Source organism: Amblyraja radiata, chromosome 20, assembly GCF_010909765.2.
Source record: "Amblyraja radiata isolate CabotCenter1 chromosome 20, sAmbRad1.1.pri, whole genome shotgun sequence".
Taxonomy (NCBI): Eukaryota; Metazoa; Chordata; class Chondrichthyes; order Rajiformes; family Rajidae; genus Amblyraja; species Amblyraja radiata.
Window position 1 is genome coordinate 45,047,063 of NC_045975.1, and position 27,911 is coordinate 45,074,973.

Sequence of the window (27,911 nt, forward strand, 5' to 3'; positions counted from 1 at the left end):
ATGTCCCCTTGTTTGAAGCTTCCCTACTCTCAGTGGGAAAAGCTTATCCACATCAACTCTGTCTATCCCTCTCATCATTTTAAAGACCTCTATCAAGTCCCCCCTTAACCTCCTGCGCTCCAAAGAATAAAGCCCTAACTTGTTCAAACGTTCTCTGTAACTTAGTTGCTGAAACCCAGGCAACATTCTAGTAAATCTCCTCTGTACTCTCTCTATTTTGTTGACATCCTTCCTATAATTGGGCGACCAAAATTGTACACCATACTCCAGATTTGGTCTCACCAATGCCTTGTACAATTTTAACATTACATCCCAACTTCTATACTCAATGCTCTGATTTATAAAGGCCAGCACACCAAAAGCTTTCTTTACCACCCTATCTACATGAGATTCCACTTTCAGGGAACTGTGCACAGTTATTCCCAGATCCCTCTGTTCACCTGCATTCTTCAATTCCCAACCATTTACCATGTACGTCCTATTTTGATTTGTCCTGCCAAGATGTAGCACCTCACACTTATCAGCATTAAACTCCATCTGCCATCTTTCAGCCCACTCTTCCAACTGGCATAAATCTCTCTGTAGACTTTGAAAATCGACTTCATTATCCACAACCCCACCTATCTTAGTATCATCTGCATATTTACTAATCCAATTTACCACACCATCATCCAGATCATTGATGTACGTGACAAACAACAGTGGACCCAACACAGATCCCTGTGGCACCCCACTAGTCACTGGCCTCCAACCTGACAAACAACCATCCACCATTACTCTCTGGCATCTCCCATTCAGCCACTGTTGAATCCATCTTGCTACTCCACCATTAATACCCAACCATTGAACCTTCTTAACCAATCTTCCATGAGGAACCTTTTTGAAGAGGTTACTAGGGAAATTGACGAGGGTAAAGCAGTGGATGTTGTTTATATGGACTTTAGCAAGGCCTTTGACAAGGTTCCTCATGGAAGATTGGTTAAGAAGGTTCAACTGTTGGGTATAAATGCAGGAGTAGCAAGATGGATTCAACAGTGGCTGAATGGGAGAAGCCAGAGGGTAATGGTGGATGGTTGTTTGTCGGGTTGGAGGCAGGTGACTAGTGGGGTGCCTCAGGGATCGGTGTTGGGTCCTTTGTTGTTTGTCATGTACATCAATGATCTGGATGAAGGTGTGGTAAATTGGATTAGCAAGTATGCAGATGATACCAAGATAGGGGGTGTTGTGGATAATGAAGAGGATTTCCAAAGTCTACAGAGTGATTTAGGCCATTTGGAAGAATGGGCTGAAAGATGGCAGATGGAGTTTAATGCTGATAAATGTGAGGTGCTACACCTTGGCAGGACAAATCAAAATAGGACGTACATGGTAAATGGTAGGGAATTGAAGAATACAGTTGAACAGAGGGATCTGGGAATAACCGTGCATAGTTCCTTGAAGGTGGAATCTCATATAGATAGGGTGGTAAAGAAAGCTTTTGGTATGCTAGCCTTTATAAATCAGAGCATTGAGTATAGAAGCTGGGATGTAATGTTAAAATTGTACAAGGCATTGGTGAGACCAAATCTGGAATATGGTGTACAATTTTGGTCGCCCAATTATAGGAAGGATGTCAACAAAATAGAGAGAGTACAGAGGAGTTTTACTAGAATGTTGCCTGGGTTTCAACAACTAAGTTACAGAGAAAGGTTGAATAAGTTAGGTCTTTATTCTCTGGAGCGCAGAAGGTTAAGGGGGGACATGATAGAGGTCTTTAAAATGATGAGAGGGATAGACAGAGTTGATGTGGATCAGCTTTTCCCTTTGAGAAAAGGGAAGATTCAAACAAGAGGACATGACTTCAGCATTAAGGGACAGAAGTTTAGGGGTAACATGAGAGGGAACTTCTTTACTCAGAGAGTGGTAGCGGTGTGGAATGAGCTTCCAGTGGAAGTGGTGGAGGCAGGTTTGTTGGTATCATTTAAAAATAAATTGGATAGGCATATGGATGAGAAGGGAATGGAGGGTTATGGTATGAGTGCAGGCAGGTGGGACTAAGGGAAAAAAGTTGTTCGGCACGGACTTGTAGGGCCGAGATGGCCTGTTTCCGTGCTGTAATTGTTATATGGTTATATGGTTAAAGGCCTTACTGAAGTCCATATATACAACATCCACTGCTTTACCCTCATCAATTTCCCGAGAAACCTCTTCAAAAAATTCAAGACGATTAGTCAAACATGCTACATACCAAGCACGTGGTGTGCAGGGAGTGGATGCCAAAGTGGGATAACATAGAACTACTGTGAACGGGTGATCGATGGTCAGCGTGGACTCGGTGAGCCAAAGGATTGCAGCTTTCAATCAATCAATATGTAGAAGGCCATTCAACCCATGAGTCTATGGCAGCTAGCACAGAGGAAAGTTGTCAGTATGGAGGGATGCTGCCTCAGTGATCCCCCGTCCCTTATAATCTATTAATCAATCCATACATCATCTCCCTCCCTGTATTCCTGCCACCCACCTACACTGAGGGGTAATTTGTAGTTGCCAATTAACCAGGCCACACAGTCACAAGGAGAACATGCAAACTCCACACAGTCAGCACTTAAACATAGAGCATAGAACAGTACAGCATGGGGACAGACCCTTCAGCCACAGTGTCCGTGACGAATATGATGCCAAATTAAACTAATCTCCTCTGCCAGCACGTGATCCCTCCATTCCCTGCATATCCATGTGCCTCCAAAAGCCTCTTAAACACCACTGTCATATCTTGAAGTCAGGATCCAAGCCAGGATCTCCAGTGCACCATTATTTCACCACTATGGAGGGCAGTGGAGGCCAAGTCATTGGATGGATTTAAGAGAGAGTTAGATAGAGCTCTAAGGGCTAGTGGAGTCAAGGGATATGGGGAGAAGGCAGGCACGGGTTATTGATAGGGGACATCAGCCATGATCACAATGAATGGCGGTGCTGGCTCGAAGGGCCGAATGGCCTCCTCCTGCACCTAGTTTCTATGTTTCTATGCAACCCTTAACCAAATATCGAACCTAGACTGCAGGGCCTGAACTACAGGGAGAGGTTGGGCAGGCTAGAACAGGACGATGAGTGGTGATCTTACAAAGGTGTATCAGATCCTGAGGGGAATAGATAGGATGAATGCACAGCGTCTTTTACCCAGAGTAGGGGAATCATTTTATCTCCCATTCCCATTCCCACACTGACCTTTCTGTCCTGGGCCTCCTCCATTGTCAGAGTGAGGCCCAGCGCATATTGGAGGAACAGCACCTCATATTTCGCTTGGGCAGCTTACACCCCAGCGGTATGAACATTGACTTCTCTAACTTCAAGTAGCCCTTGCTTTCCCTCTCTCTCCATCCAACTCCCTTCCCAGTTCTCGGACCAGTCTTACATCTCCGACTACATTTTATTCTCTGTTTGCTTTGTTGTTACCTTCTACCAGCGAACAATGATCTATTCTACATTGTCCTTGAACTACATTCCCTTTGTCCTATTTTCACACCTTACACTTCCTTATCAATGTATCTCCCTCTCCCCTGACATCAGTCTGAAGAAGGGTCTTGCCCCGAAACATCACCCATTCCATCTCTCCAGAGATGCTGCCTGTCTCGTTGCGTTACTCCTGCATTTTGTGTCTATCTTCAATAACCAGGGAACAGAGGTTTAAGTGAGAGGGGTAAGATTTAATAGAAATTTGAGAAGCAACTTTTTCACACAGGATGGTGGGTGTATGGAACAAACTGCCAGAGGAGGTAGTCGAAGCGGGTACTCAAAACAAAATTTAAAAGACATTTGTACAGTTACATGGATGGGAAAAGGTTTAGAGGAATATGGGCCAAACGACTAGTGTAGTGGTGGGACTAGTGTAGATGGGAGATCTAGGTCGGTGTGCATGAGTCAGGCCGATGGGCCTGTTTTTGTGGTGTATGGAAGTATAACTATGATAGACAATGCAGGAACAGGCCCTTTGGCCCACAATGTCTGTGCCAATCTTGATAGAGTCATAGAGTGATACAGTGTGGAAACAGGCCCTTCAGCCCAACTTGCCCACATCGGCAAACATGTCCCAGCAACACTAGTCCCACCTGCATGCGTTTAGCCCATTTCCCTCTAAACCTGTCCTATCCATGTACCTGTCTAAATGTTTCTTAAATGTCGCAATAGTACCTGCCTCAACTACCTCCTCCGGCAGTTTGTTCCATACACCCACCACCCTTTGTATGAAAAAGTTACCGCTCAGGTTCCTATTAAATCATTCCCTCCTCACCTTAAAACTAAATCCTCTGGTTCTCGGTTCCTCTCCTCCGGGCAAGAGACTCTGTGTATTTACCTGATCCATTCCTCTCGTGATTTTGTACACCTCTATAAGATCACCCCTTCCCGCTGTGTTAAATTGATTCCATTCCTTCTCTCCAGAGATGCTGTCTGACCCACTGAGTTACTCCAGCATTTTGCGTCTCTTCGGTGTTAACCAGCATCTGCAGTTCCTTCCCGCCACCTTAAATTAATGCCGATTTAAACTGGATATGTTCTATATCCATCCATTTCCTGCTTGTTCCCCTCCAATGCCTCTTAAAGAAAATGGCATTGGTTTTATTATTGGTTTAACGCGTACCGAGATACAGCACAAAGCTCTGCTTTGCATGATATCCAGGAAGATCATACCACAGAGGTGTGTACAATCATATGGTGGCGCAGCGGTAGAGTTGCTGCCTTACAGCGCTTGCAGCACCGGAGACCCCGGTTCCATCGCGACTACGGGTGCTGTCTGTATAGAGTTTGTACGTTCTCCCTGTGACTGCGTGGGTTTTCAGCGAGATTTTCGCTTCCTTCCCACACTCCAAGATGTGCAGGTTTATAGGTTCATTAGCTTGGTGTATGTGTAAAGAATTGTCCACAGTGTGTGTAGGATAGTGTTAATGTACGGGATCGCTGGACGGTGCGGACTCTGTGGGCCGAAGGGCATGTTTCCGCCCTGTATCTATAAACTAAACTAAACATACCAAACATGAGTGTAACAGGTAGTGCAAAAAGAGAAATAAAACTGAGTGCAGAGTATAGTGTAACAGAGAGGGAGAAGGTAAGAAAAACTGATCAGTAATACTTCACCTGATGCTGAAATAAATGAGACCACACTGCAAAGAGTCAGAATGTTCATCCTTGCTTCACCCCTTTACACCATTTTATATCCATGAACGGTTTGGTTATTGTAGAAACACTGTTTTACTTCCTAGACCAGATCAACCTTTGTACAATTCAATACTAAGTGAAAGTAACTCAATGATTTGCTAGATGAAGAATATAAAGAACATGTGATAAGGAAAGTAAAGATAACCATATAACCATATAACAATTACAGCACAGAAACAGGCCATCTCGGCCCTTCTAGTCCGTGCCGAACACTTATTCTCACCTAGTCCCATCTACCTGCACTCAGACCATAACCCTCCATTCCTTTTCCGTCCATATAACTATCCAATTTATTTTTAAATGATAAAATCGAACCTGCCTCCACCACTTCCACTGGAAGTTCATTCCACACAGCTACCACTCTCTGAGTAAAGAAGTTCCCCCTCATGTTACCCCTAAACTTCTGTCCCTTAATTCTCAAATCATGTCCTCTGGTTTGAATCTTAACCATATAACCATATAACAATTACAGCACGGAAACAGGCCATCTCGACCCCTCTAGTCCGTGCCGAACACATAATCTCCCCTAGTCCCATATACCTGCGCTCAGACCATAACCCTCCATTCCTTTCCCATCCATATAACTATCCAATTTATTTTTAAATGATAAAAAACGAACCTGCCTCCACCACCTTCACTGGAAGCTCATTCCACACAGCTACCACTCTCTGAGTAAAGAAGTTCCCCCTCATGTTACCCCTAAACTTCAGTCCCTTAATTCTCAAGTCATGTCCCCTTGTTTGAATCTTCCCTACTCTCAGTGGGAAAAGCTTTTCCACGTCAACTCTGTCTATCCCTCTCATCATTTTAAAAACCTCTATCAAGTCCCCCCTTAACCTTCTGCGCTCCAAAGAATAAAGCCCTAACTTGTTCAACCTTTCTCTGTAACTTAGTTGCTGAAACCCAGGCAACATTCTAGTAAATCTCCTCTGTACTCTCTCTATTTTGTTGACATCCTTCCTATAATTAGGCGACCAAAATTGTACACCATACTCCAGAATTGGCCTCACCAATGCCTTGTACAATTTTAACATTACATCCCAACTTCTATACTCAATGCTCTGATTTATAAAGGCCAGCACACCAAAAGCTTTCTTTACCACCCTATCTACATGAGATTCCACTTTCAGGGAACTGTGCACAGTTATTCCCAGATCCCTCTGTTCACCTACATTCTTCAATTCCCTACCATTTACCATGTACGTCCTATTTTGATTTGTCCTGCCAAGATGTAGCACCTCACACTTATCAGCATTAAACTCCATCTGCCATCTTTCAGCCCACTCTTCCAACTGGCATAAATCTCTCTGTAGACTTTGAAACTCTTCTTCATTACCCGCAACCCCACCTATCTTAGTATCATCTGTATACTTACTAATCCAATTTACCACACCATCGTCCAGATCATTGATGTACATGACAAACAACAGTGGACCCAACACAGATCCCTGTGGCACCCCACTCGTCACTGGCCTCCAACCTGACAAACAACCATCCACCATTACTCTCTGGCATCTCCCATTCACCCACTGTTGAATCCATCTTGCTACTCCACCATTAATACCCAACCATTGAACCTTCTTAACCAACCTTCCATGAGGAACCTTGTCAAAGGCCTTACTGAAGTCCATATACACAACATCCACTGCTTTACCCTCATCAATTTCCCGAGTAACATCTTCAAAAAATTCAAGAAGATTAGTTAAACATGACCTTCCAGGCACAAATCCATGTTGACTGTTCCTAATCAGACCCTGTTTATCCAGATGCTTATATATATTATCTCTAAGTATTCTTTCCATTAATTTGCCCACCACTGACGTCAAACTAATAGGTCTATAATTGCTAGGTTTACTCTTAGACCCCTTTTTAAACAATGGAACAACATGCGCAGGACGCCAATCCTCCGGCACTATTCCCGTTTCTAATGACATTTGAAATCTTCCCTACTCTCAATGGAAAAAGTTTATCCACGTCAACTCTGTCTATCCCTCTCATCATTTTAAAGACCTCTATCAAGTCCCCCCTTAACCTTCTGTGCTCCAAAGAATAAAGACCTAACTTGTTCAACCTTTTTCTGTAACTTAGGTGCTGAAACCCAGGCAACATTCTAGTAAATCTCCTCTGTACTCTCTCTATTTTGTTGACATCTTTCCTATAATTTGGCGACCAAAATTGTACACCATACTCTAGAATTGGCCTCACCAATGCCTTGTACAATTTTAACATTACATTCCAACTTCTATACTCAATGCTCTGATTTATAAAGGCCAGCACACCAAAATATTTCTTTACCACCCTATCTACATGAGATTCCACCTTCAGGGAACTATGCACAGTTATTCCTAGATCCCTCTGTTCAACTGCATTCCTCAATTTGCTACCATTTACCATGTACGTCCTGTTTTGATTTGTCCTGCCAAGATGTAGCACCTCACACTAATCAGCATTAAACTCCATCTTTCAGCCCACTCTTCCAAATGGCCTAAATCTCTCTGTAGACTTTATAAATCTACTTCATTATCCACAACACCACCTATGTTAGTATCATCTGCATACTTACTAATCCGATTTACCACATCATCATAGAAACATAGAAACATAGAAAATAGGTGCAGGAGTAGGCCATTTGGACCTTTGAGCCTGCACTGCCATTCAATGTGATCATGGCTGATCATCCATCCTGTACCTGCCTTCTCTCCATACCCCCTGATCCCTTTAGCCACAAGGGCCACATCTAACTCCCTCTTAAATATAGCCAATGAACTGGCCTCAACTACATTCTGTGGCAGAGAATTCCAAAGATACACCACTCTGTGTGAAAAATGTTTTTCTCATCTCGGTCCTAAAAGATTTCCCCTTTATCCTTAAACTGTGATCCCTTGTTCTGGACTTCCCCAACATCGGGAACAATCTTCCTGCATCTAGCCTGTCCAACCCCTTAAGAATTTTGTAAGTTTCTATAAGATCCCCCCTCAATCTTCTAAATTCTAACGAGTACATGCCGAGTCTATCCAGTCTTTCTTCATATGAAAGTCCTGACATCCTAGGAATCAGTCTGGTGAACCTTCTCTGTACTCCCTCTATGGCAAGAATGTCCTTCCTCAGATTAGGAGACCAAAACTGTACACAATACTCCAGGTGTGGTCTCACCAAGACCCTGGACAACTGCAGTTGAACCTCCCTGCTCCTATACTCAAATCCTTTTGCTATGAATGCTAATAGTAAGATTAAACGAGAACTTACCAGTTTGAAGTTTGATCTTTATTTTATGAGGAGTTACGATGAGGGATTACGTGAAGAACCCGCTCAGTGCGCAGGCGCGGCATACTTCCAAGCAGCGGTGTGGAATCACAGATAGACACAAGTATTTGAAGTAAACATAGTAAAGAAAAAGAGACATCAATTTATCAGTTTGATCCATATAATGAGGGTGGGAGCGGAGGGCACGTAATCCATCATCGTAACTCCTCATAAAATACAGATCAAACTTCAAACTGGTAAGTTCTCGTTTAATCTTACTATTTTACTTCAGAGTCACGTGAGTGACTACGTGAAGATTTCAAAGCTCTGTGATTTCAAACCGTGTAACAGTTTTATTCACTCACTGCCGAAGTTCTTGAGGGAGGAAGTGTTATCATAATTACCCAATGAATCTGTTTTTCAAGAAACAAAAAGGTATTTATTAACAATAACAAAAATAAATTGCTCCCCCGGGCTTAAATTAAATATTTGCAGCTTCTAATATCTTTGCTGCAAATAAATCAGGTTTCATCAACGGCTTATTGTAAAATGTTCTGAATGTTGATTCCCTCGACCATCCTGCTGTATTCAGAATGAGGTCAATAGGTACATCCATTCTTGCTGCCGTTGATGTGGACGCTGCCCTAGTGGAATGAGATTTAAAGGTATTAATATCTATCCCGGCAGCTTTCAGTACCTGTTTTAGCCATCTTGAGATGGTTTGGCTTGTTACCCGGCCATGAGGTTTTTTGTGGCTGACCCATAAGGCTTGTTCACTCCCTCTGATGTTGTGGGTTGTGTCTATATACTGTAGTAGATGGGTCACCACACACAATCGTGGCTCTGGTGGGTAGCCCCGGAATACCACTAGTGGATTGGATGTTCCTGGCCTGCTTTGTTTCACCAGACCTTGTAGAATGAATGTGATCTGATCTGGGGTTGTCACCATGTTGTCCAGTCTCAATTTGTGTAGTGACTGGACCCTCTGAGTGGATACGAGTGCCATCAGCATGAGCGTCTTCAGTGTTGATTGCTCGAGGCTGAGGGATCTAGCTGGTGGCCATTCCCTGAGGTATGTCAGGACGACACTGATGTCCCAAATATGGGTATACCTGGGCTTGGGGGGCTTAATATTATAAATGCCCCTCATAAGTTTTACCACCAGTGGATGGGATCCCATTGCCTGATGTCCTGCTGGTTTGAGGTAAGCAGAAAGAGCACTACGTGCTGTGTTGATGGCACTGTAGCTGATCCCTTCATGATGGTGTAGATAGGCTAGGAACTCCAATACGTTGGTTACTGTGGCTGTTTCATATGTTGTCCCTGTTTCCTGGCAGTACTTTTCCCATTTTTTGATGCTGGTTAAGTACTGCCTTTTGGTGGATGTTCGAAGGGATGCTGACATGGTGGTGATGGTTTGTTCGGACAATCCCAGGTCCAGGTAAGGTCTGTTCAGAACCTGCAACCCAGGAGTTTAATGTCTTCATGGCATGGGTGGCTTATGCCTGATACTGGGTGAGTTAATAGTCCTGGATCACTGGGAAACACCATAGGTGATTCCACCACCATGTCATGTAGTACTGGGTAGGCCAGTCGGGCACCATCAAAATACCAGAAGCAGAGTCCATCTGTATTTTGCGAAGTACCCGACTGATGAGGCAGAAGGGGGGAAAGGCATAGAAAAATAATTTTCCCCAATCCAGCGTGAAGGCATCTACCGCTGCTGCCTCTGGGTCTGGTTCCCAAGCGACATACATAGGTAACTGGTGATTTAGTCTTGATGCAAATAAATCGATATCTGGCGTTCCATATTGCTTGATAACTTTAGCAAATACTTTAGGGTTTAACATCCATTCGATGTTGTCATTGAATTTGCGTGACCTGGTGTCTGCCACTGTGTTTAGCTTACCTGGTAGATAGGTAGCTGAAAGCCAAATATGTCTTTCGACACACCATTGCCAAATCATATTGACCAATTTGTCGCATGATAAAGATTTTATGCCGCCCATATGGTTAATGTAAGCCACCACCGTAGTATTATCAATTTGTAACCGAACATGCAAGTGCTGCATATTGGATGCATATGCTTTTAAACCATAAAAGGCGCCCAACATTTCTAAATAGTTAAAGCCCAGTGTAGATAGTAATGATGACTCTGGGTTAGTCCATCTACCACCTGTGCTGGATATGGAGTTAGTTGCTCCCCAGCCTTGAGCACTGGCATCTGTCTGAAGAACTAAAGTAGGGTTAGTGATGATAATAGGACTAAAACTATGCCAAACATTTTGTGTCCACCACTGTAGCTCTGATATTGCTTCCGTGGGTAATATCATGACATGATCATAGTGACCTCTATGTCGTTTTAGTGCCTGTACCTTTGCTCTTTGTAAATTTTGATAGTGCAAAGGTCCAAATTGTGTAGCCGGAAATGCTGCTACCATTTTACCAATCACTGTTGCTACTTGTCGAATAGTTGGTCTTTTGTTGACCATTAAATTATTGCATGATTGTGCTAATCCAATCATTTTCTCCCTTGGCAGGGTAACAACCATATGGACTGAGTTAATTGTGAACCCCAGGTAGTCCATGATAGTGGATGGATTTAACTTAGATTTATCTGGATGTAGGACGAACCCCAGAGTTTCAAGGAGCTGTTTTGTAGCTGAGACTGCTGCCACAGCCAGTTCCATTGTTTTCCCCACTATGAGGATATCATCCAAATATGCCATGACAATATGTTTTTGTCTCCTTAGTATTGCCATTGCTGGCTTCAATATTTTTGTGAATAATCTTGGGGCTGAAGTGAGGTCATTAGGCAATGCTTTGTACTGCCACCGCTGCCCCATCCAGATAAATTTTAGGTATCTGCTATGATCCTTGTGTATGGGTATTAGATAGTAAGCATCTTTGAGATCAATGCTTGCCATGTAGTATCCTTTGGAAATCAGTTGTCTAGCAGTGACAAATGTTTCCATTTTGAAATGTATATACTTAACAAACTTGTTTAGTGATGTTAAGTCAATGATGATGCGACATCCACCATCTTTTTTGGTTTTGGTGAATATATTGGATACAAATTCCAAGGGTTCATGTTTGGTCTTTTCTATGACCCCCTTTGTGATAAGTCTCACCAGTTCAGCTTGTCCCTCCCGTTGCTCTTTGATGGAGGGAGAAAATACCCTTTGGGGCCAATGTTGAACTGGCGGCGTTTTTTCTGATATAAACTGAATTTTATATCCACTAATGCTGTTGAGTATATACTTGTCACTCGTGACCATACCCCATGCTTCTTTAAACAAGTGTAATCTCCCCCCTGTTAGTAAAGCACCCTTATTCTCTATATGCTGGTAGGAATCAGACCCACCTACCTCCATGGTTATTGGTGATTCTGTTTCTTCATTTTCCTGAAGGTTCTGTTCTAACATGCTGGCGATGTTGGGGGGAGGCGCATTTTCCAGGGGGTCCGCTGCGGGCCCTGATCTAAAAAAGATCTTTGGGGATAATGTGCGGACCCCAAGCGTTCACCAGTCCCATATTGCGGACGTCGGGGTGGGGTGGGGTGCTGCCGCTTGGGTATCGGAGGTCTTGGTTTGCTCGTCCCAGGGCCTGCCCTCATTAGGCCGAATGTTTTTGATGCTTCCTCCATCTCCTTCAGTTTTTTATTGAGATATTTCCCAAATAGCAGCGCGTCCGTCTCCGCAGCTGGGGCTTTACACAAGCCAGCAAATTTGGGATTGAGGGCAGGTCTTATGATTTCCCTCCGGAGATTGTTGATCTCAAATTGTGTGGTACACATTAATGCCAGCACATCCTGCTGGCAGGTATCCATCTCCGTGGTCTCCACGGAACGAGCAAAGGCTGTGATGGCCGACGTCAGGAGCCTTAGGATCCGCTGTAGCTTGAGTTCTTGGGTCCGGATGTGTGACCCCACATGCCCCCAGATTTGGCTGTTGACACTTTTTACTTTGAGGGCCTCACAGTTTTCTGGTGCTGTGTGTTGTTCCAGCACCTCAGCGAGCACCTTTTCCAGTAATGGTTTATTGGATAGATGGTTGATGCTGGCCGCCATTCTTGGTTCCAGCGGTGCTCCAGCCCGTGGGGTTGCTACAAAGCGGTCCACCACACCCAACAGCTCTTCCTGTACCTGCACCCCTGGCATACTCCCGAATTCGTCCGCCTGCCCCTGTTCCAGACCAGCCCAGCCCTGGTTGCCAATGCTAGCCTCCAGCAATGAGGGAGCAGAGGGCAGTGCACAAGACACTGTGGAGGAGGTACCTGTCCTTCCTCCCCGGGAGCGCCCTTGCTGCGTGTCCCGGTGGAGCATCTGCTCCAGGAGCTGCTGAATGCAGCTCAGGCGGCTGTCTCTCCTCCGCTTTGGTGGAGACATGTCCTCCGACGAATCGGAGATGACCGGCCGGTTGGACTTCCTGGCCGCTTTCCCAGTCCGCCGTGCAGGCTTTGGCGAGACTGGGCTTGGCTCGGTCTCGGGGATAGCAAAACGCTCTGAGAGCGACGCTGCCGCCGGTTGCTGCCCCGCTGGAATGGAACGCTCCTCTGGTGGAGTTGAAGCAGGGGCAGTTCTCTTTGAGAGTTTTCTGTGTTGTGTCGACATTCTGAAAGGCAAACACAACTCCAACTCTCCTCCGTTATTCCACACGCACCGTATACTTACCTGACGGTCCGTTTTAAAGTGCAGCTGGAGAGCCTGACTGACGAATATTGCCAATTCAGATCCTCTGAGGTTCTTGGTGACCTTGATGTACTGCTGTAAGTGCGTGACTACACTGAGGCGAAGGTCTATGCCATAAAATTAAGTTTAAGCCCTGACGTCCCTGGCCTGCTCTGCTTAAGTAAATCATAAACATAAAAGGTTATGTTGTTTACAGATGAAACCATCCTGTCCAGTCGAAGCTTCTGGCTCATGACGAAACCAGCACCATGAGCATAACCACTTTGAGAGTTAGTCTGGCCAACGACAGAGATGTTGCTGGAGCCCGAGGTAGGATGACAAGGCACTATTGATGGCACTGAAGCTTAGTCCCTCATCAATATATAACGTGAAAAGAAATTCCAACACATCAGGTACCCTTGCCGTGTGATATGAAACATTGGACTGCAAGCAGAACTTATCCAATTTCTTGATATGAGAAATATATAGTTTTTTAGTACTATCCCTCCAGGCCGCAGTAATCACATCCACCGTACGCCCTGATAGTCCAAGCCCCAGGAACGGTCTCATCAGAATCTTCAAACCAACAGATTAATACGCTCATGTAGTGGATGATTTTCCCCAGTTATAGGATGAAACAGCAGGCTTCTGCTTTTGGGGATAGCCATGAAAGGCTGTGTTTTTAATCTTAGAATTAGTGAGAACCATGGTTTTTGTAGGCCAGTCGGGAACTACCAAAATGCCTGTGGCAGAGTCCTGCTTGATCTTGATGAGGCAAAATGGGGGAAATGCATATAAAAACATTCCACCCCAGTGTAGCGAGAATGCATCTACTGCTACTGCCCCTGGGTCTGGTTCCCATGAAACATACTTTGGTAACTGGTGATTCAATCTGGATGTAAACAAATCAATGTCTGGTACACCATACCGAGTGACAATCTCTTTGAATATTTCACGATTTAACATCCATTCTGTGTTGTCATTAAATTTTTGTGACCTGGTGTCCGCCACCATGTTAAATCTACCTGGTAGGTAGATAGCTGAAATCCAGATGTTTCTTGTAATACACCAGTGGCAAATAAGGTTAGACAACTTATCACATGATACCGATTTGATTCCACCCACGTGATTAATGTATGCTACTGCTGTAGTATTGTCAATCTGAAGCTGCACGTGCAAATCATGCATATTAGTACAATATGCTTTTAGGCCATAGAGTTCACCCAACAAATCTAAATAGTTAATACCATGTGATTGAAGAAGTAATGCCTCATGCATATTCCATCTGCCACCACAGCTGGAGATGGTATCAGTAGCTCCCCATCCTAGAGCACTAACATCAGTTTGTAAAACTGAATGTTTGTCAATACGCATTTTTCCGGTGCAAAGCCAAATATTTGCTATCCACCATTGTAACTCAGCAACGGCTTCAGCTGGTAACCGCGTAGGTTTATTAAAATGCCCTGCATGACTTTTGAGTGCGTGCTCCTTTGCACGTTGCAAATTTTGATAATGCAGAGGTCCAAACTGTGCGGCTGGAAAAGCAGCCACTAATTTGTCAATTATACTAGCAACCGGCCGAATAGAAGATTGTTGCTCATCAACGAGCATGCTACAGGCTTCGAGTAACTCTGGCCTCTTGCCTGGAGGTAGAGTCACAGATATGTGAGTTGAATTAATGGTGAACCCCAAATAATCAACGACTCTGGATGGGATCAATTTGGATTTAACAGGATGGATGAGAAACCCCAAACTCTCAAACATGCGTTTGATAGCTGAAACAGATTATTCAGCTGATTTCTGAGTCTTGCCTATGATTAGGATATCATTCAAATAGGCCATTACAATATGATTTTGAGCCCGGAGTAGGCCCAACACTGGTTTTAACAATTTTGTAAATAACCTAGGAGCCGAAGTTAAACCATTAGGCAATGCTTTAAACTGCCACTATTGCCGCATCCAGCTAAATTTCAAATATCTCCGATGATTGTGATGAATGGGTTCTGAATAGTATGCATCTTTGAGGTCTATCATGTAGCATCCTTTAGAAACCAGCTGTTTGGCAGTAAAAAAAGTTTCCATTTTGAAATGTTTATACTGCACATAGAAGTTAAGCCGAATTAGATCAAGAATGATTTGACACCCACCATCCTTCTTTTGTCTAGGAAATATATTAGAGACAAATTGGTGAGATTGATGAAAAGATTTCTCAATTACCCCTTTTTTCGCTAGTGTTTCAATCTCAGTTTGTACATCTAAAGACTCTTGTTGTGAAAAAGACAACGTACGGCTAGGTGTATGCCGTGTAGGTGGACATAATTTAAAAATGAATTCAATCCGGAAACCTAATGTACTGTGCAGGATAAACGAGTCTGATGTTATACGACACCACTGATTGAAAAACAAACGTAATCTCCCACCAGGTTGTAACTGGCCACCAACCTCCATGGTTGGTGGAAACTTCTGCCCTTGTGTTCTGGTGCGGAATGTTGGCGTGCGTCAACTGCGCATACTTGGCTAGGGCCGGCTTGGTCTTTGGCCTGAACCCAATTCAGCGGACCATTTATAACGATATAACATATAACAATTACAGCACGGAAACAGGCCATCTCGACCCTTCTAGTCCGTGCCGAACACGTATTCTACCCTAGTCCCATATACCTGCGCTCAGACCATAACCCTCCATTCCTTTCCCGTCCATATAACTATCCAATTTATTTATAAATGATAAAAACGAACCTGCCTCCACCACCTTCACTGGAAGCTCATTCCACACAGCCACCACCAAAGATCCTATGCTCCGCTATAGAATTTTTGGCCACCACTCTCTGAGTAAAGAAGTTCCCCCTCATGTTACCCCTAAATTTCAGTCCCTTAATTCTCAAGTCATGTCCTCTTGTTTGAATCTTCCCTACTCTCAGTGGGAAAAGCTTATCCACGTCAACTCTGTCTATCTCTCTCATCATTTTAAAGACCTCTATCAAGTCCCCCCTTAACCTTCTGCGCTCCAAAGAATAAAGCCCTAACTTGTTCAACCTTTCGCAGTAACTTAGTTGCTGAAACCCAGGCAACATTCTAGTAAATCTCCTCTGTACTCTCTCTATTTTGTTGACATCCTTCCTATAATTAGGCGACCAAAATTGTACACCATACTCCAGAATTGGCCTCACCAATGCCTTGTACAATTTTAACATTACATCTCAACTTTGTAGGAGTGCTGCCGCCGGAGAGGATTTTTACTGGTCGGTGGTGCTCTTATGAGGCCAACCATTTTTGCCTCATCATCCAACTCTCTCACCTGTTTTGACAGGTCGTCCCCGGACAGCAAATTCGGCGGCTGCACGCTGCTTGCCTTGCATTGTGCTGCAAATTTTGGATTGAGCATCGGCCGGATTGCACTTTTCCTCAGGCAGTTGATCTCAAACTGCGCATTGTACATGAGGGCAAGCGCATCCTGCTGCACTTCAGTCAGAGCCTCACCATCCACCGACCTGGCAAATGCTGTTATTCCTGAAGCAAGGAGCTTGAGGATCTCTGAAGCTTTAGTTCTTGGGCTCTGATTCCTGCTGCCATGTGCCCCCAGATTGGGTGGTTCACCGCTGGGACTTTGAGTGATGCACAATTATCCGGCGTTTGGTACTTTCTGGAGGTTTCCTCCATCATGAGGTCTTGTAACTGATGAGAGACCATGTAATTTATGGTCCTGGCCAGAACCTCATTCAGAGGTTCACCAGTTCCGGCAGGTATGGCGAATTTGGATGCCATGCTTGGCACCCCTAACTCCTGGCTTCCTTGCCTGGAGGTATGCTCATCAGCTATACCTCCGACCTCGGAGTCAGAACAAAACTGACTCCGTGTACTCTCCTCCTCCAAGAGGGAGACATTATGCAGCCCTCTACAGGTGATGCTGCCACGGGTCCCCGAGGAGACCCGCGGACCCAGGGACAGAAGTTTAGGGGTAACATGAGGGGGAACTTCTTTACTCAGAGAGTGGTAGCGGTGTGGAATGAGCTTCCAGTGGAAGTGGTGGCGGCAGGTTCGTTGGTATCTTTTAAGAATAAATTGGATAGGCATATGGATGAGAAGGGAATGGAGGGTTATGGTATGAGTGCAGGCAGGTGGGACTAAGGGAAAAAAATTGTTCGGCATGGACTTGTAGGGCCGAGATGGCCTGTTTCCGTGCTGTAATAGTTATATGGTTATATGGTTATATAAGGCTGGTCTTCCTCGAGCACATCGTGATGGAGCATCCTCTCCATTAGGAGCTCCATCCTGGACAGCCGCCCAAAAACGGCATCCATCATCAGAGTCAACGGGCCTATTCAACTTTTTAGAGGCTTTCCGGCCCACCGGAGTAGCCATGGTGCCTTCCACCGGCACCAAGTCGGAAGTCACTGGCCGTGCCGCCAGTGACTCTGAAAGCGAGAGGGACGGCAGCCCGCTACCTGCACTCCCTCGGTGTTCTGTAGCTGTTCTTGCAGCGGACCGCCTCGACCTTCCTTTTACCTTTTTCTCCATAACGCTCTTGCTCCTGTAAACAAGATTTCCCGACCGGAGAAAAGACCTCAGCTAAGTTTAATACTTACCTCAGGGTTTTTAACTTACCTCTGGTGGAGCTGCGCCCTGCCAGCCCGTCAGTGCGCCATGCGTCAGACGTTATAACGTGCATGCGGACTGGCGGGGTTCTTCACGGAATCAATCACGTGACTCTGAAGTAAAACATACCATTCACTTTTTTCACTGCCTGCTGCACCTGCATGCCTACTTTCAATGACTCGTGTACCATGACACCCAGGTCTCGTTGCATCTCCCCTTTTCCTAATCGGCCACCATTCAGATAATAGTCTGAATGAGCTTCCAGTGGAAGTGGTGGAGGCAGGTTCGTTGGTATCATTTAAAAATAAATTGGATAGGCATATGGATGAGAAGGGAATGGAGGGTTATGGTATGATTGCAGGCAGGTGGGACTAAGGGTAAAAAGTTGTTCGGCACGGACTTGTAGGGCCGAGATGGCCTGTTTCCGTGCTGTAATTGTTATATGGTTATATGTTATATGGTTAATAGTCTACCTTCCTGTTTTTGTCACCAAAGTGGATAACCTCAAATTTATCCACATTATACTGCATCTGCCATGCATTTGGCCACTCACCCAGCCTATCCAAGTCACCTTGCAGCCTCCGGGCATCCTCCTCACATCTAACACTGCCCCCCAGCTTTGTGTCATCCGCAAACTTGGAGGGGATGGTGTGGGGTGTGGGGTGTGTGTGGGGTGTGTGTGTGTGTGTGTGTGTGTGTGTGTGTGTGTGTGTGTGTGTGTGTGTGTGTGTGTGTGTGTCTGTGTCTGTGTGTCTGTGTGTCTGTGCGTCTGTGTGTGTGTGTGTGTGTGTGTGTGTTTTCTGACGGTCATTCAGCCCGTGGTTTTTCAGGCGAGTGCCCCTGAGCTTAAAGGTTGAAGACTGTCGCTGAAAAGTCGTGTAAGTGGGACAGGCCCTTAACACCATTTTATAAGAAGTCGGTACTCAACCAAAAAATAGAATAATTGGATCTGTACTTTGCTACATTTAGTTTACTTTGGTTTAGAGATACAGCATTCAAACAGGCCCTTCAGCCCCAAGTCCATGCTGACAAACAATCACCATACACTAGTTCTATCCCACACGCTAGGGACAATTTACAGAAGCCAATTACCCTGCAAACTGCACGTCTTTAGAGTGTGGGAGGAATCCAGAGCACCTGGAGAAAACCCATACAGTTACAGGGAGAGCAGACAAACTCCCCAAGGACAGCTCCCGTAGTTAGGATGGAAGCCGGGTCTCGCACTGTAAGGCAGCAACTCTAACGCTGCACCACTGAGCCGCCCTATAAACAGCAATTGACGTTTGTACTTTCCCCAACCAAGATGGCCAATCCCCCACTTTGCATTTCTGAGAGGGAATGGCTTGCTTTGTGACTGTAAAGGGGAAGTCTATTAATTTAGTTCATTGATATGAACATCTGGGCCATTGGCTACATAATGGTTCAAGAGAACTCAGCAAGCGTGTGAAGAGTTGAACCAACAGGAGTAAGTCATAGAGCCATATAGCACAGGAACAGGCCCTTCAGCCCAACTTGTCCATGCCGACAAGTTGCCCCATCTAAGCGAGTCTCATTTGCCAACATTTGATCCATAGCCCTCTAAATCCTTAGTATCTATATATCCTTCAAATTTCTTTGAAATGCTTGTGAGAACTTTGTATTGTATTGTATTGTATTCTAATTTATTGTCATTGTCTCAGTTAGAGACAACAAAATGAATTTCCCTTACAGGCAGTATCATAAAAATAAAAATAAAAATAAATAAATAATAAAACATTAAAAATAAAATAGAATTTAAAAAAAAGAACAAACACTGAAAGTCCACGACACAACATAACACAGTGGCACCAAGGTGAGGAAGGCACCATAGTCCAGCCAGCCTCCCCTCCGTTCTTCCCAGATGTTCACTCGTGGTTGAGGCCTTCCTAGCACCCGCAGTCGCCGCCCCGGGTGGCCCGATGTTCAGGCCCTCACGCCGGGCTGGTGGAACGCCGACGCCGAACCCCGACGGTGAACATCCTCCTCCTCAGCGGCCCGGACCTCCTGATCAGCCGCCTCCCACAGCCGGAGTCCGCAGTTCCCGAGTCCGCAGCTCCCGAGTCCGCAGCTCCCGAGTCCGCAGCTCCCGAGTCCGCAGCTCCCGAGTCCGCAGCTCCCGAGTCCGCAGCTCCCGAGTCCGCAGGCCGAGCCGGGCAGAGTCGCAGGACCCCGCGCTGTCCATCAGCGCCGCCCGCGTTGGGAGCTCCGCAAACCACAGCTCCATGATGTCGGTGCAGCAGGTCCAGCACTCCGGGCTCCAGACGGCGACCCCCGGTAAGGCATCGCCAGCCTCGCGATGTTACAGCGCTGTCCCGCCGCTGCTGGAGCTCTGGTCGATCCTGGCAGGAAAGTCCACGCCAATCCAGTAGGTAGGCCGCTGGGGGGGGGGGGTCAAGGACGCGACTCGAATAATAGTCGCGTTTTCACCAGGAAGCGGCTGAAGGACGGTATTTCCCGCACCGTGCCCTCTTCCCCCACATCAAAACACACAAAAAACACAAAAAAACACACTTTTACATAACTAAATAAACAAAAAAAACAAAAAGATACCGGGCTGTATGTGGAGGCTGCTGGCACCAGCGCCACCGGAAGTACAACTTGGACCATATAGGAAGCCAGAAAGGTGCACAAGCAATGACAATCATTTAGAGTTATCTAGTTATGTCTCCGAAGAAGAAATGCCAAATGCCCAATCCAAATGCCCAGCAAAAGAGACTGATTTAGACCGCATTCGCGGAGGTTATCCGAATTTGGACTACTCCAAATGTGGTGATCTACAGAATGGGAAAGTAATGGGCAGAAAGGCATGTCATGTGCGGTTTGAAGAGCAAAAACTTGTAGTTTACAATTCCAAAATTGAACAGTTGAGGAAAGGCAAGGTGTACAGAGTTGCTTGTTGGTTACAATGTAGGATGATGCTACTAATTATGATATGCCAATGTATCAGCCAGCAACTAAACTTCTCTATAAAGACTTGGTCTTTTGCTAGAAATTGCAATTTCTTTACCTGTCTGTTACGGACTAACAGCATATAATACAATAATATTAAAGTTCTGATCTTGAGAATATCACTTTTTTGAATTTTCAAGGGAGTCTGTGTGTTTATTACTATTTCCGTCACAACGGTCAATTTTGTAATTAGCTACAATTAGGTAATTAACTAATTATATGCTTTAATTTTAGGTAATCCTAGTAAGATGTTTCATATTTGTTTCATAATGCTTCAATCTAAAATAACTGAAAATTTCATCCAGTTCTCTTAATTTTTAAGAAAGTTATGGGCATTTGACTGTCCTCGATCACAGCTTTTAAGTCAATGGAAAAGCAATAAGGAACAATATACTAATTTCCGAGTATGAAAATGACCATAATTTTTTTAATACTGAAGATTTGAAAGTGAATTAGGTATCAAATTAAAGTTCTTTTTATGATTTATCTGATGAGATAAATTACAGGCTTGATTTTTTAAATCTCAAAATGTTGTAACATTCCTACAAAGGAGGTTGATTAAATATGAATTCACTTGACAAGTTTAGAACTCTCGGACAGGTAAACACATATCATCACAGTTGCTGGGAAGAAGCTGTCCCTGAACGTGTATGTAACAGTTTTCAGCACCTGTACCTTCTTCCTGAAGGCAGGGGGTGAGGTGAGTGTGTGGCCAGGGTGGTGTGGGTCTCTGATGATGCTGGCTGACGTTTTGAGGCAGCGACTCCTGTAGATGCATTTGAAGGTGGGGGTCAAACAACAGAGAACGTCTCAATAAAGATTAACAAGAAAGCAAACATTCAAATATGAGATAAAACCAGAAATGTTAAAAAAAAAATGATGATGAGAATATCTGTAGGTTTTCAAAATCAACAGTTAAACATGTGAAATAAACTTGCTTTGTAATTACGGAAGTGAACTTTAAGGATCTAAAGCCTCAGTGTATGTTCTTGTCTGCCTTGACTCTGTTGGATAATAATAGTGTAATCCTACCTGTTTTGTACAGCAGAAACTGCAATAAAGAATAAAACATTGGTGAAGATTCAGTTTCACTAAATTATAGGAGGCGTTGGAACATACAAACCAAAAGAACGTGAACTTTCTGGTTTGTCAACAGAGCAGCAAGTGAATTGCAGCCAGTCCTGGAGCAGAGACTTTACAAATCCAGTCCGTGGGCAGATGTGAGCCATTGGATTGCAAGTCGGAGCCGGAGCAGCAGCTTGGAGCAGCAAGCACGTTGATTAATTACAGCAAGTGAACTTCAGGTTAGTGATGAGGTGGAATGTTGGCACGGAGGGTGATGGGAGAACGATTAGTGGACAGAATAGGGACGAGAAAGGCAGGGTGAAAGGCAGTGAGCAAGGCAGGGAGCAAGGAAGGACTGTGTAGGAAGGAACTCCAGATGCTGGTTTAAACCAAGTTTGCAAAAAAAGTAATGATGATCAAGGAAGCCGTCCATTCCAACGACGTACAGGTTTGGAGGTTAATTGGCTTGGGTTTTTTATATTTGGTATAAGTATAAATTGTCCCTAGTGTGTGTAGGATGGTGTTAATGTGTGCGGATCGCTGGCCGGCGCGGACTCGGTGGGCCGAAGGGCCTGTTTCCGCGCCGTAAAGGTCCTGTTCCACTTAGGTGTCCTTGGCACACAAATTACACGACCTCGTGATCGCATTGAGGCGCACGGGCATCGTATGGCCGCGAGGGGCCGGTCCCACTGAGAAGCGCGGAGGGGTATGTAGTTGTGCGCGACATCGCGCGGGGCTCCGAAATTGTTGTAGTGAACAAAATCTTTGCGCGCCAACGGCCTGTCGCGGATCTGACGGCCAAAGTGGGACAGGCCCAAGACCCTGGTGTGACGCAACGTCTCACCTTCAGCAGCAGAAGCAGGCAAACAATCGCCGAGCTCAGCCTGGGGCTCACGGCCATTGCAACCCGAATCTGCCCCCACTTCTACTCCCAGAGCGGGGCCAAGAAAATTGAAGATAGACACAAATTGCAGGAGTAACTCAGCGGGACCGGCAGCATCTCTGGAGAGAAGGAATGGGTGACGTTTTGGGTCAAGACCCTTCTTTTCAGACTGAAGAAGTCTCGACACGAAACATCACCCATTGCTTCTCTCCAGAGATGCTGCCGGTCCCGCTGAGTTACTCCAGCTTTGTGTCCATCTTCAAATGACGTCACGCGCTCCAGACGGCTTCACAGGACCATCTCGTCTCGCGTAAATTGCGTGAAAATGACACGTAAGTGGGACAGGCCCTTAACTCTAAACTAAACTAAACATTGTTAGCTGTGGGCTCAGTGAAAACTCGTATAACTCATACAAGGTGTCTAACTCGTTCTCACCTTGACCACAATTAACAATGGACTATTGAGTCTAAGGAAGGGTCTCGACACGAAACGTCACCCATTCCTTCCATCCAGAGAGGCTGCTTGTCCCGCTGAGTTACTCCAGCATTTTGTTTCTATCCTCTACAACAATAAAAGGCTTGGCGGAACTGTGTTTGAATGTGACAGAGAAATTAACAAAGGTATGAATCCAGAGAGGTAAAAACTCATCAAATCATACAGATCAGAAACAGGAATTAATCCAATCTAGATGCTGATTAAAATTAAAAGCACACATGATAATCGCTGCTGCATTTCTGTTCTTTCCATGTTCTCCCATTTACAGTTTGTACCGTCAATAAGCAACATGTTTGAGGACTTAAAATGTCTTTACAGTTTAGTTTATGGTCACGTGTACCGAGGTGCAGTGAAAAGCTTTTGTTGCGTAATCAAGCCATTTACAGTGTATAGATACATGATAAGGGAATAACGTTCAGGACAAGAACACCAATGAGATAGATAGTAGTTCAACACTGCTCTCTGGTTGTAGTAGGATGGTTCAGTTGCCAGATAACAGCTGGGCAGAAACTGTCCCAATAATCTGTGCGTTTTCACACTTCTATACCTTTTGCCTGATGGGAGAGAGGAGAAGAGGGTTCGACTCGTCCTTGATTATGCTGCTGGCCTTGCCGAGGCAGCGTGAGGTATAAATGGAGTCAATGGAAATGTGATAGACACAAATAGAAATAGACAATAGACAATAGATGCAGGAGTAGGCCATTCTGCCCTTCGAGCCAGTACCGCCATTCACTGTGATCATGGCTGATCATTCACAATCGGTACCCCGTTCTTGCCTTCTCCCCATAGTGATAGACACAGTGCTGAAGTAACTCTGCGGGTCAGGCAACACCTCCGGAGAAGAAGAATGGGCGATGTTTGGGGTCGGGACCCGTCTAACTTGCAGTAAATGCTAGTTATTGATCAGCTTGCACAGAGAATTGTGCATTTACCTTTTGCTTCAAAGGTTATTTCCTGAAGCTTTTTTTTGTTTACTGCGCAAGTAAATGATTAGCACAATTCATGTGTTGAAATCTGATTGGTATTTTAGTCCAAGATCCACATTACTAGCAAAAAAATCAGGATAAATATTGAAAATCGTCTTTATAAAATAGTACATTTGGAATCTGAGCAGGAAACTGGTCAAAGGATTTTTTCAGTGAGTATTGAGACTAAAGATAATTGTTCAAATTTTCAAAACTTCTCCATTTCATGTTTCCTGAATGGAAAATGGCTGTAACATATTTTATTTGGAGTATTGCGTGTAATTCCAGTCACCCTAGAATTGTGGAGGCTTTGTCGAGGGTGCAGAGGAGATTGACCAGAATGCTTCCTGGATTAGAGGATTACAGCTACTGGGCGAGGTTGTACAGACTTGGATTGCTTTCTGTGGAACGCCGGAAGTTGAGGGGAGAATTGGTAGAAGTATATAAAATTATGAGGCATTGAGACACCTTCCAATGAAAGATCTGTAAACCATCTGTCCAATGCCTCTTAAGATGCCAGAAGCAATGTAAACATTCCTGAATGATTTTCTCACCTAATGGAAGTGAGGAATTGAAGAGAAGGAAAGAGCGCGGGAGAAATGATTCAATTCATAGAATTGTAGTTTTTCTTTAATCTCCAGCTACAATCAGTTTTATTGAAAGGTGTTTAGAAAAGACCTCATACATTCCCAATAATTTCCTCTCAATGTAAAATGTGCCTCCAGAGAAATAAAAACAGAAAATAGATGGAACATCATCAATGGAGAGAGAAATAGTCAGCTTTTCCACTCTTTGATAGAAGTCAGTACATTTTTTTAAATAGACAGTCAGAACCTGTTTCCCCAGGGTGGAAATGTCAAAGACTAGAGGGCACAGCTTTAAGGTGAGAGGGGCAAAGTTTAAAGGAGATGTGTGGGACAAGTTATTTTTTGCACAGAGGGTGAAGGATTCTAGAAAGTGCTGCCAGGGGTGGTGGTGGAGGCAGATATGATGGTGGCATTTAGGAGGCTACAAGATAGGCGCATGGATATGCAGGGAATGGGGGGGATATAGATCACATGCAGGCAGTGGAGATTAGTTTCATTTAACATCGTGTTTGGCACGGACATTGTGGGCCAAGGGGCCTCATTATACCAAAGATGTGCTGAAAAGTTAATTCACTATGGTAAATTATTCACATTGTATGCAAAACATGGACTAAGACGGAACAGAAGAGCACAGGACGGGCCCTTCGGCCCTCAATGTCTGTGCTGCATATGATGCCTGGTTAAATTACTCTCTGCTGCACATGATCCATATCCCTCCATTCCCTGCACTTCCATATGTCTAACTAAAAGATTGTTAACACCATTATCGTATCTGCCTCCACCAACACCACTAGCAGTGTGTTCCAGGCACCCACCATCCTCTGTGTAAAATATTATCTTCATTTACCCTTAAACCTGGAGCACATTGACCTCTTGTGAATAAATAAAGACCATAGATAGACACAAAATACTGGAGTAATTCAGTGGGTCGAGCATATTCTCTGGAGAGAAGGAATAGGTGACATTTCAGGGCGAGACACTTCTTCAGATGAGAGTCAGGGGAGAGGGAAACTGGAGATATGTAAAGGCACTGAACAAATAGCCGGAACTGATGACTCAGGAAAGGTGGAGCCCACAATGGTCCATTGTTGGCAGTGGAGGAGGTGATAAAGAAAGGGATACGAACAGCAAGGTGACTAGTGTGGGAGACGTACAGAGAGGGAGGGAATGCAAAGGTTACTTCAAATTATAGAAATCAATTTTCATACCATTGGATTGTAAGCTGCCCAAGATAAATATGAGGTGCTGTTCATCTAATTTGCATGTGGCATGGTCTTTAACCATGTTGGTGCCAGTTAGAATCAGGTTGAATAATTCACACAGCCCTGTGTTACAGGAAATCCTTTCGAGGCCAGAATCGTTGGAAGAAGATGAGTGTCGCTGTGGTTGACTTTGGCTCATTTGCCTTGGGTCAAGCTGTACCTTCAGCCCATGAAATGAAACGATTATCCACAGAGATCGAACAGGCATTCAGTCAACTTGGATTTGTGTACCTCAAAAACACCGGCATCAAAGATGAGCAAGTATGCACGCACTTTAATATCCCGTTATATTGTGCTGTACTACTGTGTAAGGAGGATGGTGGCAAGGTGTGGAGACTCTGGTCTCAAGAGACAATCTAGCCCCATCTGATACCATCAATCCACTTTCACATCTCTTTGTGAAGCTGGAGGAAGGAAGAAAAATGTGAGGAGAGAAATAGGTGCAGGTCCAGATGGGGCACAAGGGAAAGGGGGGGGGGGGAGAAAGAAGTGGGGAAGAAGGGAAATGGGAGGTTTATGTAGTTACCTAAAATAGAATTCAATGTTCATACCGCTGGGGTGTAAAGTACCCAAGCAGAACATGAGGTGCTGTTCCTCCAGTTTGTGTGAGGCTTCACTCTGGCAATGGGGGAGGCCCAGAACAGAAAGGTCAATGTGGGAATGGGAAGGGTAGTTAAAATAGTTTGTGACCAGGAGATCCAGCAGGCATTGGTGGAGCAAGCGTAGAAATGTAGAAGTTTGTTGCATTTGGAAAGAGGAGATTTATTAATTATCATCTGTCTCACCCTTTGACAACCGTGAACAATGGACATGAACCTTACTGTTCCTATGCCAATTGTACAGTACATTTAATCTTGGACCATTGCTCCACAGGTGTTTGAAGCAATGGACATCTGCAGGAAGTTCTTTCTACTTCCCAAGGACATTAAACAGCAATATGCTCGTTCCAAGGACTCAGATATTCCATGCCATGGCTGGATAGATTTTCAGACTGAGAGGTAAGGTTCCCCTGAGATTTCCCTTTCTTGCATCCACATTGCTGAAAGGAAATATTATGAAGCACATACAAGGAAGATTATTTATTGAATGCATAAACTGTAAGGTTTGACATCACGGCACGGTGGTGCAGTGGGTAGAGCTGCTGCCTTACAGCGCCAGAGACCCGGGATCAATCCTGACTGCGGGTGCTGTATGTACACAGATTGTACGTTTTCCCTGTGACCGTGTGGGTTTCTTCTGGTGCTCGGTTTCCTCCCACATCCCAAAGACTTGCGGATTTGTAAGTTAATTGGCTTCTGTAAATTTATTCAACACATCTGTGGAAGTATCAGGACAAATGACTGAGTAACATTTAAGCACGGGTCTTTATATAAACAAATGTAAATATTCTTCTCTTCACAGCTTAAACCCAACGGAACTGAATGACCTGAAAGAAGCCTTTAATGTGACATCGTTGTCTTCCACTGACGTAAGATCTCAGAATTCACATTGAGATTGGATTGCAATCCATGTCATTGTCCACATGCCAGGAATGAGGCTGTCTGGCTGTTGTGCCACTGGGGAAATGTTACTCACAAACACAGAACATAGAGCATAGAACAGCACCGCAGAGGAACAGACCCTTCAGCCCACAATGTCCATGCTGAAAATGATGCTGTTAAATAAATCTCCTCTGCCTGCACGTGATCCACATCTCTCCGTTCCCTGCATATCCATGTAGCTATCCGAAATTCATTTAAATGCCACTGTCGAATCTGCCTCCACCATCATCCCTGACAGTGCGGAGTCTGTGTGGAGTTTGCACGTTCTCTCTGCTATTATTCGGGTGCTCCAGTTTCTTCCCACATCCTAAAAACATGCGGGTTTGTTGGTTAATTGGCCCTCTGTAAATTTCCCCTAGCGTGTAAAGAGTAGGTGAGAATTTGGAGTAATATAGTCAAGTCAATTTTATTTCTAAAGCACATTTAAAAACAACTCGTTGACCAAAGT

At 44.7% G+C, this 27,911-nt stretch overlaps 1 protein-coding gene across 1 annotated transcript; it reads left to right on the top strand.

The window, feature by feature from the left end:
- The first annotated feature begins 24,163 nt into the window (after positions 1-24,163).
- On the top strand, positions 24,164-27,568 carry LOC116984364 (1-aminocyclopropane-1-carboxylate oxidase-like). The gene is made up of 4 exons (XM_033038520.1): positions 24,164-24,246; positions 25,984-26,183; positions 26,796-26,920; positions 27,324-27,568. Exons 2-4 carry the CDS (start codon positions 26,031-26,033, stop codon positions 27,412-27,414), a joined length of 369 nt encoding a protein of 122 aa, XP_032894411.1. The 5' UTR covers positions 24,164-24,246; positions 25,984-26,030; the 3' UTR covers positions 27,415-27,568.
- Positions 27,569-27,911: the final 343 nt, after the last annotated feature.